At 41.3% G+C, this 15883-nt stretch overlaps 1 protein-coding gene across 1 annotated transcript in view; it reads left to right on the top strand.

Annotated features, from left to right (window-relative positions):
• The window catches only part of CFAP47 (cilia and flagella associated protein 47), a 610902-nt gene that overhangs the window by 524671 nt on the left and 70348 nt on the right, over window positions 1–15883 (top strand). Inside the window, exon 60 of the mRNA XM_040336504.1 lies at window positions 12434–12586. Coding sequence (XP_040192438.1) covers window positions 12434–12586 — 153 coding nt within the window. The remainder of the gene's footprint in view (window positions 1–12433; window positions 12587–15883) is intronic.

The following is a 15883-nucleotide window of genomic DNA, read 5'->3' as shown; positions in this document are numbered from 1 at the left end:
TCTTTGTTTTTAATCCATGTTGGTCCATCCTTTCACATGACTTGACAAGGTGCAGAAGCACAAAACATATCATCACAGTGATGGGACCATGATATTGGCTTGCCACCCTGGTGTCTTTCCTTTCACTCTCTCTACTGGCTTCCGCTCTGTCCTTCTGGCATAGCAAGTGATGTCATCGCTAGCCGCTGCCCCTGCATGGTGTCGCTGTGAGGAGATCTGTCATAGCCCCTAATAGACTTTACTCCTGAGCTGGAATGGCAAACGGCACCCCTATTCCATCCACCTCCTTTGAGCCACCACACACCAATGTTGATATTGACAGGCACAGAGACACACCAAGGACCCTTCTATCTTAGGGTAGGTATGCAATTTTAACCACTGGTCATTGTGGACAATAGTCTGTTTTCCATGGGTTTTGAAGACCTTTATGTAACTTTTAATGAAGATGATGTTTCTCTCACAATAAACTATATTTTAATTCACGGAATCTGAGAGACTGTCAGGTTTTTTCTTACATTCATAAACTTGAGATATACACCTGGATCTAAAGGCTTTATGGAATCTGTTGTAGCTTTTCTATGACACCCCTGGCAGCTAAGCAGCTAAGGTCTACAGGGTTGTCATCATTTCATCTTTTCCTCCTATTCAGACCTCCACAGCAGGCACCTTATAATTTTTGTTGTTTATTCTCAGTATACACTTTCCTGTATATACTGCAGGACACATTAAACAGTGGATAAATGTAGGCTAAGCATGTCACATTCAAATAAGACAGTGGGCCAAATCACAAAGTCTAATAGGTCGATTCAGAAAGAGTTAGGCTGACTTATCAGTAGATAAGCCGACCTAACTCAGAATCTACGCCGACTTATGTTTAAGTGTATTCTCAAACAGAGATACGCTTAAACATATCTAAGATACCATGGCTTGCGCTGTCCTATCTTAGGTTGCAATATTGAGGCTGGCCGCTAGGTGGCGCTTCCATTGCGGTCGGCATAGAATATGTAAATTAGTAGATACGTCGATTCACGAACGTACGCCCGGCCGCCACAGTACATTTACGCCGTTTCCGTAAGGCATTATCAGGCCTAAAGTTATTCCATCTAATAGATGGAATAGTAATGTTAAAGTATGGCCGCCGTTCCCGCTTCGAGATTCAAAATTTTTACGTTGTTTGCGTAAGTCGTCCGCGAATAGCGATTTATGTCGTTTACGTCCACGTCAAAATCAATAGGCCCGTGCGGTGTACTTAGTCGCAATGCACACTGGGAAATGTCAAAAACGTAAGGTCAAGCCCCACTAACGTAAAACACGCCCCCTTATAACACATTTGAATTAGGCGCCCTTACGCCTGCCCGCTTTATGCTACGCCACCGTAACTTAGCAGGCAAGTACTTTGAGAATCAAGTACTTGGCTAGCTAACTTACGGCGGCGTAGCCTAAACACGCTAAGCTACGCCGCCGCAACTTTGCACCAATCTATGTGAATCTACCTATAAATCTTCAAATGGGCCACTTTATGTCTCCTTATTTAATGTAGCCCTCTTTTGGGGAGGGTATGAAAAATGGCCCTTCCCAAATAGGATGTTGAGCTAAACTTGTAAGGAAATTAGGGAAGTAGACCTTTGTTATGTGGGAGAGTGGGTTTGTTAATAAAGTTGGCAGTGCCTCCACGCAGGACAAGGCCTCTGTGAACAGATGGGATTCCTTTCCTGAGAAACTGACCAGAACTACTACAGCCAGTATATACAATAACCATAGATGCACACCAATATGAAGATAATACAAACTTTATATAAGAAAAGATTATTAATAGTGCATACATCCAATGTACAAACAGGTATTATCAATAAAGGGTCCTGGTGGAATTGTGCACATACCTGGGTATATACAGTACAGACCAAAAGTTTGGACACACCTTCTCATTCAAAGAGTTTTCTTTATTTTCATGACTATGAAAATTGTAGATTCTCACTGAAGGCATCAAAACTATGAATTAACACATGTGGAATTATACATAACAAAAAAGTGTGAAACAACTGAAAATATATTTCATATTCTAGGTTCTTCAAAGTAGCCACCTTTTGCTTTGATTACTGCTTTGCACACTCTTGGCATTCTCTTGATGAGCTTCAAGAGGTAGTCACCTGGCACAGCACCCCATCACTCTCCTTCTTGGTCAAATAGCCCTTACACAGCCTGGAGGTGTGTTTGGGGTCATTGTCCTGATGGATGGAATAGCATGCCACTGCAAGATGGTGTGGTAGCCATGCTGGTTCAGTATGCCTTCAATTTTGAATAAATCCCCAACAATGTCACCAGCAAAGCACCCCCACACCATCACACCTCCTCCTCCATGCTTCACAGTGGGAACCAGGCATGTAGAGTCCATCCGTTCACCTTTTCTGCATCGCACAAAGACACAGGGGTTGGAACCAAAGATCTCAAGTTTGGACTCATCAGACCAAAGCACAGATTTCCACTGGTCTAATGTCCATTCCTTGTGTTCTTTAGCCCAAACAAGTCAATTCTGCTTGTTGCCTTTCTTTAGCAGTGGCTTCCTAGCAGATATTCTACCGTGAAGGCCTGATTCACACAGTCTCCTCTTAAAAGTTCTAGAGATGTGTCTGCTGCAAAAGTTGGCTACTTTGAAGAACCTAGAATATGAAATTTATTTTCAGTTGTTTCACACTTTTTTGTTATGTATAATTCCACATGTGTTAATTCATAGTTTTGATGCCTTCAGTGTGAATCTACAATTTTCATAGTCATGAAAATAAAGACAACTCTTTGAATGAGAAGGTGTGTCCAAACTTTTGGTCTGTACTGTATATATATATATATATATATATATATATATATATATATATATATATATATATATATATATATATATATATATTAATATAAACCAAAAAAGAGAGCAGCACTCACGGGACTTGAAAGGTGAACATGTTCACTACAGTCTTTGCTGTGGACCCGGGTCAATTTTTTATCCCTGATTTGTGTGCGGTGACAACCATTAGATATCATATATTTATTAAAGAAATGGTATCTCGCGCCAATTATAAAAATATAAAAGGAAAATAAATAAAAACTGCTCCCCAAAAAAACTAAATGGAGATACCAATAGTGCAATGTGAAATATAAATGTGTGGGGGCGCTATAGAGCTAATAATGAGCTCTGTGATTACACAAAAACAGATATTGTACCTATCAACATGTGACTGTTCAAATGAAACTGTAAGTGATAGAACATCAAAACAGTCCAACATTTCTAAAGGTTTCCCCAACCATAGTGTTGTGCCATTTTGACCAGTTCCACGATGGAGATCCCTGCCAGCTCACCTTCTATGGTATAGATAGAGCTGTGCAACATTGGAGAGGTACCGATCTCAAGAAGGCCATCTCCCAGAATGAGACCCAGTGGTTTTATCGTCTGCAGACTATGCAACTGCTGGGACTCAATATAGATCTGGACCTCAATTGTTTTTTAACGAATGAATAAATATCTCCTTATCTCTGTTATTAATTGCAATATTTCAATGGTTTCATGTTTTCGTATTATGCTCTGTTTATTATGTATTTATTAAACATTTTGTGAAGTTATTGATTCGGCACTGTCACCTTAATTCAACCGTTAGGGTATCAGCACTCCCTCGTAGTATGTGTTTTTTAAGCGTGCTGGATGTATCCCTTTGTATTGTTATGCTTAAGTCCGGCAATGGGGCTGTTAAACTCACACTTCCTGGTTGGTTGATTGACAAGCACATTTAAGACCATTCACTTAGTGACCAAGTACGCTTCCTGATGACGTGTTAAACGAAACGTACGTTGAGGCGGTACTTGGTCACGTTTCTACCTCACTTCCGGTCCCGCTGTCTCGCTACTGTCGTAGGTGGAACGCACGCCAGTCTCCGATGGACGGACAGGACTTATATCCACCTATCCCATGGCTTTCAGCCTCAGTGCCGGGCCAAGGCAAATCCAAATGTAAGCAGCCCTTTGGCTTTTTATTCTTGTATTTTATGTTTTAATCAAACGGGATTACACTATTGTTGCTCCTTCCATTTTGTTTACATATCCTGTTCTGAGCCATCCCTGGGGAGTCAGACTATATCCGGGATTACATTTCTTTAATGCAGCAAGTGTCATCTTGCTAAAAGCGCACCTGACCTTTTTTTAATCAAAGGGGTCAACATTTTGTGGTAAGCGGCCATCTATTCATTGAGCACTTTGGGTCTTGTTTATTGGTGGTGAAGGTGTCACTTCAACATCACTAATGGATTTATCTATTTTGTCATTGAATATGGACTGGTTATATTAGTTCTCCAAGGAACAGAGTGCTAGATTCAGAAAGCTTTTACGCTGGCGTATCTATTGATACGCCGCGTAAGTTAAAAGATGCGCCGTCGTATCTATGTGGGGTATTCTGGAACCTAGATACGCCTGAAATATGGCTTCAGTCGACCAACGTAAGTTGCTGTACGCCGTCGTATCTTGGGTGCATATTTACGCTGGCCGCAAGGGGCGCTTCCGTAGATTTACGCGTTGAATATGCAAATGACCTAGATACGCCGATTCACAAACGTACTTGCGCCCGTCGCTGTAATCTACGCCGTTTACCTAAGGCGTACGTCCGTCATAAAGTTAACCCTACTATATGAGGCGCAGCTAATGTTAAGGTATGGATGTCGAAACAAGCGTCGAATTTTACGTCGTTTACGTAAGTCGTATGTGAATGGGGTTGTGCGTAGGTTACGTTCATGTCATAGGCATTGAGGCGTCGTATGTTTGGGTGTATATTCGACGTGATTCTGAGCATGCGCGTGCATGCGCCGTTCGATCGGCCGCTCATTTACATGGCATCACGGATAATTTAAATGAAGCACGCCCACTACCTGCCTACTTTGGATTAGGCGGGCTTACGCCAGCCTATTTACACTACGCCAGCGCAACGTACGGCGCGACTCCTTTGAGAATACTGTTCTGGGCTCCCTGTTTTACATTGGCGTATCGCTTATGAGATGCGATGCGCCGGCCAAAAGATGTGCCGAGCTACCTGAATCTAGCTCTTAATATTCTACTTATGCACTTTACTGCTATGGACTCATGATATATTTTTTATCACCAGCATCAGTATTTACTATTCAATGTATCCAATTTATTGTTTTGGACTTATGCTACTTTTTCTTATCATTAGCATCAGTATATATTTGATCCATTCCCATTGGACTGTTTTGGTGTTCTATCCCTTACAGTTTTATTTGAACAATCACATGTTGATAGGTACAATATCTGTTTTTGTTCCATCACAGGGCTCATTATTAGCTCTATATAGCGCCCCCCACACATTTATATTTAATCATATATTTATTAACAGATACCTCTGGATGAATATTACAATAAAGTTAATTTTCAAGATGATTACAATGTGGTGTTCATCTTATTGTCAGAGATCTAAGGGACAAGATATGTGGTGATGGGGTGACCCACCACATATTGTTCAACCAGCCTGGAATGCAGATTTTTACCAGCAGAAACCATGGTGTGACACTGGAACTCGGAATGAACCTATCTACTCTGCATCTTAGTCCCTAGTATAGTTAAATCGGTCATGCAACTGAACCTTTAGCTACTAGAAGTGGACTTGGATGGCTAACCTGGCTCAAGCTTATGCTGGTTACTGATTCTGAGCTAAAACCAGCTATATAATTTTATACCAGAAGAGACAGAATTAACTAAAATAGCAGAGGGTGTATATAAACTAACATACTGAAAGGTTACCACTATGCATACACACTGGGTCACAGACTGAATTATATAATAACCTCTGCTTCTTGTCTGGAATAGCAAGAGTTCCTCCAAGGGGACATGTTGTCTAATCCCCTCTTAGCTCCATATTAATAGCAGAAGTATTTACAAATCCAGAAAGTAGAGGACATCAGATCTCTACACTAATTACAGAAACAGATTATGGCAGTTATAGTAAAAATTACAACTTACACTACTCTCAGAGAAGGGGGCAAAAAATCCTGAAGTTTTAGGTTGCAAATCATGTAAGGAATTGTAAGGTATGAACTAGAGTACAGCTGGGGGAATTTAAATGATTGCAGTGTGTGTGTGTGTGCATTGTACCTGGAACAGTGGTACAGTTTTAGTACAGAGAAGGTGTAGACAGGATGCTGTAGGCCCCAGCAGCACATTGGGAACGTGTAGAATGGGGAGTATGTCAGCACTGCCAAGGGGCACATTTAAAAGTAGGGTTAGCAGAAGAATTTATTTTAGAAAAAATAGCAAATACATGTAAGTTATAATATGATTATCTATTTTAAGAAAAAATATAAACTTTAATGTCACTTTAGGATTAAACCTCCTTTCTTCCCATCTCAGAACTTGGAGCATGTCTTTATTCACCTTTGATATATTTGTACACTGTGATCACATTTCCTCTTAAGCATTTCTTCTCCAGGGTGAATAAGTATAATCTTTGAAGTCGTTTCTCATAGTTGAGCCCCTTTATTAATTTTGTTGCCCTTCAATGAACACTTTCTAGTTCAAGGACATATTTCCTGTGGCTTGGTGACAAAAACTTTACTGCATATTTAAGCTGAGGCAGAAAAAGTGCTTTATAAAGGGTGGACTTATTGATTTATCCCTTGAATGTATGTTTTTTTAATGCATGAGAGTAATGGGAACGTACTGTCGTGTCTGTGATCTACAAGAACCCCCAAATCTTTTTTTCTATCACTGATTCTTGCAAAGGAGCCCCTTAATGATAGTATTTTGCATGCATGTTTTTAGCACCCATTTTGCATGCATGGTTTTAGTGCATTCTTTCCATTTTTCAATACTTAACATAATCTGATATATAGCTTACCACCCCTTATTTTATCAAGGTTTTCCTGCAAGCTTGCTTCATCTTGTGTTGAATTGAATTCCTTGCATATTTTTGGATCATTGATAAACACTGAAATTGAACTCATTTATTTCAACTATCTGGACCCATTCATGTAACCGGTTTTCCTATCCATATTCATACGATTTCTTCAACACCAACAGACTTTTTTTTTTTTTTGAGTGAACTGATGAGGGCTGCAGAGAAGGAGCCAGAGGGCCACATGTGGTCTATAAAACACCAGATTGACATGTCTAAAGAAGAAGATACTAGAAGTATGAAAGATGTTTGCTGTACATTAGGAGCTAACAATACAGTTTACAGACCCAAAGTTCAGCTTTTGATTTTTGGGCATTTACATATATATTCCACAAACAAAATGTTGTTCAATCATGATTTCATATGTTCCTGAGTGGCCTTACTCTAGCCAAAACTTAAAAAAATAAGTTTTAATGTTGCATACATTTTAGCTTGTATAGTACTCCTTCAGCCCCATACACACTATTAGTTTTCCTGCAGGTTTTTCTCTTCAGGTTTACCAAAACCATGTAGTGCAAGGGCCTGCCTGATTGCATACGAATTGAAACTCTTATGCCCTGTACACACGATTGGTTCGTCTGATGAAAACGGTCCGATGGACCGTTTTCATCGGACGAACCGATCGTGTGGGGGCCCCATCGTTTTTTTTCCCATCAGTGAAAAAACTAAGAACCTGTTTTAAAATTATCTGATGGTTAAAAAACGGATAGAAAAAAACGATCGTCTGTGGGCAAGTCCATCGGTTAAAAATCCACGCATGCTCAGAATCAAGTCGACACATGCTTGGAAGCATTGAACTTAATTTTTCTCAGCACGTTGTAGTGTTTTACATCACCGCGTTCTGACACGAACATTTTTTTAACTGATGGTGTGTAGGCAAGACTGATGAAAGTCAGCTTCATTGGATATCTGATGAAAAAATCAATCAGTCCGTTTTCATCGGATGAACCGATCGTGTGTACGTGGCATTAAGGTTTGACCTCATATTAGATGGTTTTGGTAAACCTGAAGAGAAAAACCTGCAGGAAAACTGATAGTGTGTATGAGGCTTAACACTTCTGCCGCATACACACCATCACTTTATGTGATGAAAAAAAACGACATTTTCTGTGAAGTAAAAAACAACGTTTTTGAAACTTCAATTTTCAAAGACGAAGTTGCCTACACACCATCGTTTTTTCACAATGCTCTAGCAAAGCGAGGTTACGTTTACCACGTTTTTCCATTGAAGCTCGCTTTATAACTAGCTTCTGGGCATGCGCGGGTGTAAAAACGTCGTTTTAAACGTCGTTTTTTGCTACACACGGTCAATTTCTGTGAAGTAAAAAACGACGTTTTGAAAAACGACACATAAAATTGAAGCATGCTTCAATTTTTTTTGTTGTTTTTCACAAGACATAAACCAACGTTTTCCCCCACACACAGTCATTTAAAGTGACCTTTTTAAAAAACGTCGTTTTTTTTCATCACATTAAGTGATGGTGTGTACGCGGCATTAGGAAGTATTTCACATAATTTAATTGAACAAATACATTAATCAGGGTTAACGTCACAAAATCGAAATTTCTCAAATAAAAATGCAGTATTTTTTTCCCAGTCATTGATGTACTATACACATAAAATGTTTGTAATCTAATATCTAGAATTTCTGGCAAACTTTGAGTAAAATGTTAACAAAGCACCATTATTCTTTATTTTCTAGTAATGTGCACACTATGAGAATCTTGCCTCAGACACCGTAATGACTATTTATCATCATTATTTGCATGACTATGTGGACTTTGAAATAGGCCTTCTAGAAATTGCCATTTTCTAATATTCTTCTATAAATTATGATGCAGTGCCCTGTGTTAAAATCTGTAGGGTTGTTTTTTTTTACTATTTTAAGCATTGTGTTGAATACAAGACAGTAACTGCTGTGACATATAATTCCAGCTGAGGGTCTAGTTACACACATGCTTATTTTTTCATGCCTGCAAGTCTGATTTCTCTTAGAAAGGGCTACATGATTTTCCAAAATTCTAATGAGTTTCCATCAGCACTCATCAACTTAGTGAAGAATTTTCAAGCTGTGATTTTCAGACAGTGAACGTTCCCATGTGACCATACCTCAAGCATTGCAGATACCAATTTCATTTTTACTAATTCCAATTAAGATTTAATGAGACCTGACATACAAGCCTTAAAAACAGCTGCTAAATTATTTAGTATTTTAATAGAGGAAGATACAGTTTTTACAATGCAGATTTTAAGCACTATTTTTTGGAAAGAGACTTTTAGCACTGAAAACATGTTAAAATAAAACAGTGCTACTAAAAGTAGTAGTAGTAGTATATTCTAGTAGTGATCCTAACACTGGCAAAAAGTAGCCAGCAGCACAATCACTAGAAAAGCAAAGGAACCACTTACCTGCTTCTATGGCAGCACTCCTCAGTGCATGGTTCAGCAAAGGATAGCTTTAAATCTGTTTGCTTGTTAGTGAACAAGATTTTGTAGCATTTCAGCATGTCAGGGAGTGACAACATAGAAGTAGGTGAGTGTTCTATTTTTTCATCCTCTTGTTAATGAGCTGTTGAAAGAATTATGATCATTAGTCTAACATGGGCCTAAAATGTAACATCAACTTAAGCCTCACACCTAAGGCCCCTTTCACACGGGGCGGATCAGTAATGATCCGCCCCGTGAACCTCCGCTTGCTCATCGGGGATCGCTCCGTTGATCCCCGCTGAGCCGGCGGATGACAGTCCAGTTTTGGGCACCAGTTCTCAAAAAGGATATCGGGGAACTGGAGAAAGTGCAGAGAAGGGCAACCAAACTAATAAGAGGCATGGAGGAGCTCAGCTATGAGGAAAGATTAGAAGAACTAAATGTATTCACTCTTGAGAAGAGGAGAATAAGGGGGGATATGATCAACATGTACAAATATATAAGAGGTCCATACAGTGAACTTGGTGTTGAGTTATTTACTTTACGGTCAACACTGAGGACAAGGGGGCACTCTTTACGTCTAGAGGAAAAGAGTTTTAATCTCCAGAAAGGAAAGGTTTCTTCACAGTAAGAGCTGTGAAAATGTGGAACAGACTCCCTCCAGAGGTGGTTCTGGCCAGCTCAGTAGATTGCTTTAAGAAAGGTCTGGATACTTTCCTAAATGTACATAATATAACTGAGTACTAAGATTTGTAGGTAAAGTTGATCCAGGGTAAATCCGATTGCCTCTCGGGGATCAGGAAGGAAGCCAAAATTCAGCTACGAGTAAGCATCACATGATGCAAAACATGTCAGCTCTTTTTTCCTAGTCCACTTCTTGTTTGACTGCATGAATTTTGGCTATTTTTTCTATTTGCATTTTTGTTGTTTTTTTATGTTTTGAATAAAGACATAGTTTTTTGAGGAGTGTGGCGATCCAGGATTTTTCTTTCATCCCATGACTATGTAACTATGTAACTATGGCCCTCTGTATATGAGTGGTCATGGTAAAATTGTGTAAATCTCCAGCTGCTCTGCTCCAACCCTCCAGGTGCCTGCAAACTTCTGCTCATAGATGGACTTAGCAGATGTTAGATAGTAAGACAAATAAGCCTGCCATAGTGTAAAACCATTGAGACTCACTTTATTACTAAAATATTACACTCACATATTCCATACAATCACAGCGCTAAGACCGTCAATCTGCGGACTCCAGCAAGAAACAATGATTGATCAGCGTGCGTGATGATGTCACCACGTAGGCCACTTCCCTAAATGTTTCATCAGTAGCTGACGTCTTTAGGTGACCCCCATGGCACACAATTGTAAACCACAACAAAATTCCTCTCCTGCAATATGGAAAGTTATCAAGTTGATTTACTATAGGTAAATAGGCTGTTCACTTTGCAAGGGAATTTTTCTTTGCAAATTAGTTTTTTGTTGACTCAGTAAATGTAGTAAAATTCACATTTCAGAGAATACCCAATCACATGTAACTCACTTTAAAACACAGCATTTGGCTTGTTCATGATTGGATGATGAAAGTCAGCAGAGCTTCACTTCATTCACTAGTTAGGGAAAAATTCCATTGTTAAGTGAAAATACCCTTAAAAAGTTAACAGCCTTTTAGCAAATCGATCACTAAAATTGGGAGAGCTGTGATATATTAGGTATTTACACAGCCAATGAGGTAGGAAACTTTTCTCTGCTACTCTTTTATCATGCCACTGGAAACATGATTCTCATCAATACCCCAGCTCAATGCTATTAAATTAGTTTTGCTAGGGGAAAATTAAACCATATGAAATTAAACCACGTTGGTTGAAAGAATATGAAAACCTTCCTTGTAAAATCTAGTTGATTTATTTTTCTTCTTAACCACTTACCCCCCGGACCATATTGCTGCCCAAAGACCAGAGTACTTTTTGCGATTCGGGAATGCGTCGCTTTAACAGACAATTGCGCGGTCGTGCGACGTGGCTCCCAAACAAAATTGGCGTCCTTTTTTTCCCACAAATAGAGCTTTCTTTTGGTGGTATATTCACCTCTGCGTTTTTTAGTTTTTGCGCTATAAACAAAAATAGAACGACAATTTTGAAAAAAATGAATATTTTTTACTTTTTGCTGTAATAAATATCCCCCAAAAATATATAAAAAAACATTTTTTTTCCTCAGTTTAGGCCGATACGTATTCTTCTACATATTTTTCGTAAAAAAAAATCGCAATAAGCGTTTATTGATTGGTTTGCGCAAAAGTTATAGCGTTTACAAAATAGGGGGTATTTTTATGGCATTTTTATTAATATTTTTTTTACTAGTAATGGCGGCGATCAGCGATTTTTTTTTCGGTATTGCGACATTATGGCGGACACTTCGGACATTTTTGACACATTTTTGGGACCATTGGCATTTTTATAGCGATCAGTGCTATAAAAATGCATTCGATTACTATAAAAATGCCACTGGCAGTGAAGGGGTAAACACTAGGGGGCGGGGAAGGGGTTAAGTATGCCTGGGTGTGTTCTTACTGTGGGGGGGGGGGGGGGGTGGCCTCACTAGGGGAAACACTGATCTTCTGTTCATACATTGTATGAACAGAAAATCAGCATTTCCCCTGCTGACAGGAACGAGAGCTGTGTGTTTACACAAACAGCTCCCGTTCCCCGCTCTGTACCGAGCGATCGCGTGTGCCCGGCGGCGATCGCACCCGCCGGGCACACAGTCGCGCCCGCCGGGCACACCGCCGGGCACACAGTCGGGGCGAGCGGGGGGCGCGCGCGCGCGCCCCTAGTGGCGGCTAAAAGGCAGGACGTCATATTACGTGCTCTCGCCTAGGAGAGCCACCTTGTGGACGTATTATGACGGTGCGGCGACGGCAAGTGGTTAAGGTGCAACTTTAAGTGGAGCATATGCAGTATTGTGTATGACCTCTAATTTATTTTAAGAAGCAGAGCTTTCAAGTATTAATGTGCCTTCTTTAAATAAAAGGTTGACTAGACACTAAAAATATATTTGGTTACTTTTTTTCAGCGGTTGTGAGTTGCCAAGCAAGAAATAGGACTGAAGAAAGGGTAGAAGTGTTGTTAACTGGAGTTGTTCCTGGTCAGACAGCTATGACAGTATCAAGTCATGATCTGAAATCCACTGAGGTTGGCCATAAACAAGAAGTTCAAGTCACTAACGGTATAGTTAAACTCGTTTTTGTTCATTTTTATGTCTTTATAATTATACTTTTAAAATGATAAAGAATATGCTTTAGGTCTGGAGAAACTCCAGTTAAATCGACTTCTCCTGGTTTGTGCCAACTAAATTCAATATGAAAATGCTTTCTACTTTACAGTATACATCTATTAAATTAGGCTCCATAATGTATAAATAGTAGGGATTAGATTTATTTTCTCAAGCAGTATCATCATTATGTACAGTTTTACCCTATACAGTGTAGATCCCTCATTTCATAAAACTGTTTCCTGACCCTCTTAGTTCAAACATTGTTATACCTACTGTTACTCCCAAAACAAAGGTTGGTGAAATAAAGAAAGTGTATGTAGCTGCTATTGTGCTTAGGTGTCTAATGCCGCGTACACACGATCAGATTTTCCTTCGGAAAAACCTTGGATGTTTTTTCCGACAGAATTTCCCTCAAACTTGGCTTGCATACACATGGTCACACAAAAGTTCTCTGAACTTTCAACCGTCAAGAACGCGGTGACGTACAACACTACAACAAGCCTAGAAAATGAAGTTCAATGCTTCCGAGCATATGTCAAATTGTTTCCAAGCATGCATTGGAATTTTGCGCGTTGGAATTGCTACAGACGAACTGAATTTTTCCTTCTGATAATTTGACAACCAGCTCTCAATCTTTTGTTGGTGGAAATTCAGACAGCAAAAGTCAGATGGAGCATACACACGGTCGGAATTTCGAACCAAAAGCTCACATGGGACTTTTCTTGTTATCTTTTCTTTAATGGAAAGATTTTTGAATAAACTACCATTTCCACAATGCTCAGGGTTTCATTTGTTGGGATGTAAAAGTATAGAAGGACTCCTGGGGAGTCAAGGCAGTGGTTGTACTGAGTGAACAACCAAGTAAAATCAGATGTCGTATTTTAGTGACCCAGAGTTATTTAGAATAAGTTTGATTGCCTTGGAAAAAAAACACAGGGGCAGATCCACAAAGCAAATGTGCCAACTTAACTCGAGATACGCGGCTTAATTGAAATTTACACGGCGCGTATATTTGCGCCTGATCCTCAAAACGAGATCCGCCTTAAAATACTGTTTTTCCGTCCTACCTAAAATAATTACACCGGCGCTTTTCTGTGCGCAAATGACGCTAGAAACGCAGCTGTTTTGATAGGCAAAGATGCAAATGACGGAGATAGGGCGATCCACAAAATTAAGTGTGTGCGCCGTAGATTACGCCCTGTGAGCTTTTGTTAGTTTCAATGTGTAAATTTACACATTTTAAAATAGGTGCCCAAATTTTACACATGCTGTGTAATGGTCAGCTAAATCACCACCATTAAGGAAGAGCTGAGCACACACACTTGCTGGACTACAATCTGTACCAAAAGTACCCCTGCAAATTAATGTCGGCGGCGTTTGCTCCGTCTGGGCTGCCCACGGGCACGGCCGACTGGAGAATCTTCATGGGGGGGTGTGAGCAGGGGAGGGAGTATCTTCATGGGGGGTGGGCGAGCAGGGGAAGGAGGAGCCTCCCCTGGTGTCTGTCCTCCTGCTGGCCTGCCCTCCAAGGCCACTGCTATCCTTGTGAGACAGACAGTGAGGGCAGCCGTATTGGCCTGGACAGCCCGGGTATTGTCCTGCACAGCCTGGGTCAGGGCAGTCACCTCCTGGGCCACGCCTGTTGTGGCGGTCTGCAGGTCACACAAACATGTGATGACCGCCAATGAGTTGGTGGCCACATCACCGAGTGACTCCTTCATTACACCCAGGCTGTGCTCCATCTGGGTCAGAGTGACTTTTATCTGACCCAGACTGCGGGTCTGCCGGGCATTGTCCTTCTGAAGACTGGCCGGCAGACGCTCCAACACCCCCCTGGTCTCCTGGGTCCCCATTCTGCCTGCCCCTGAGGCTTGTGGCCTGGGAGGAGGGGGGAGAGTGACCCTTGTGGGTTGTGGCCTGTTGGGGGAGGAGTGGGAGGGGCTACCCCTGATGGTGGCCTGACTGCTGCCAGCCTCTGGGGTAGGCTCTGGGGTAGCCTCAGGGGTAGCCTCAAGTGTAGCCTCAAGGGTATCCTCAAAGGTCATCATATCAGAGGCCAAAAGGACTTCCCGGCCAATCTTCAGATCTTCTTCCTCCACCCCCTCATCCTCCTCCCCCTCATCCTCCTCCCCCACACCCTCCTCATGAGGGGAGGTTTGGCCACTCCCCTCCCCTGGGGACTCCTGCCCTTCTTGGGACTCCTCAGCAGCCTCTTGTCGTTGGGGTGGTGCAGCAGCCTGGCCTAATGGGCCAGCAACCTCCTGGTCATCTGTGGAGGACACAAAACAATCACAGGTTTGAGGATCCACACACTTGGCACATCTGCCCTTCCCCCACCCACACATGCTAATCACCAGATAGAAAAACCAAAAACTTACCTGGCCCCACAGGAACATCAGATTGATATCCACGCAGGCCCACCACCTGCTCTGGCTGGAAACACCGGCCACTGCCCATTCCTCCTCACTCAGACGGATGGGGCAGGGTCCCCCTCCTCCAGTGCCCGTGGTATGGACAGTGATCTTAGCCACCTTGTTCTGGACCACGCTCTTCAGATCATTTATCTTTTTTTGTATGCCAGCGGGGGTCCTTGTCTCCCCCCCCCCGCCGCATTGATCTGATCAGTGATCTTTTTTAGAATCACCTTCCTTTGGGCCGGGGAGGTGTTCCAGCTCTCAGGCCCATGTAAATAGCCCCCATATCGGACGATGGACCTAGCAAGGATTTGCTTCTCTACCTGATTAAAATTGAGCTTCCTGCGCTTGGGTGCCATCACAGACACCACTCATCAACAAGAAACTCACAGGACAAACAAACAAAAATACACACACAACAAACAAACAAAAACACTCACAGAAGAAACACACAAAAAGCAAAACACACAAGCAGACAGCTACTACAATTTCAAAAACAAACACGCAAAAAACAAACACAAAATACAATCAGAAAAAAACAAACACAATATAGAATCAAAAAAAAAAAATACACTCAGAAAAAAAACAAACAGAAAATACACTTAGCAGAAACAAACACCAACTACAATCTAATACTCCTCCAAAACTTCTCTATCACACACAACTCACCAACAAACACCGACAAACATTCAGAGCAGAAGCAACTTGCTCTAGGAAGGGTAACACAGGGAAATACTTTTGCAAGGGAAGTGTGTTTGACTGGGGCTATTTATACACAGGGCGATCCTCAAACTAAGTACGCTTGGCCTTTTTCCTATCTCACTGATTGCGCCGA

Source organism: Rana temporaria, chromosome 2, assembly GCF_905171775.1.
Source record: "Rana temporaria chromosome 2, aRanTem1.1, whole genome shotgun sequence".
NCBI lineage: Eukaryota > Metazoa > Chordata > Amphibia > Anura > Ranidae > Rana > Rana temporaria.
This window is presented reverse-complemented; position numbering and strand designations above follow the sequence as displayed.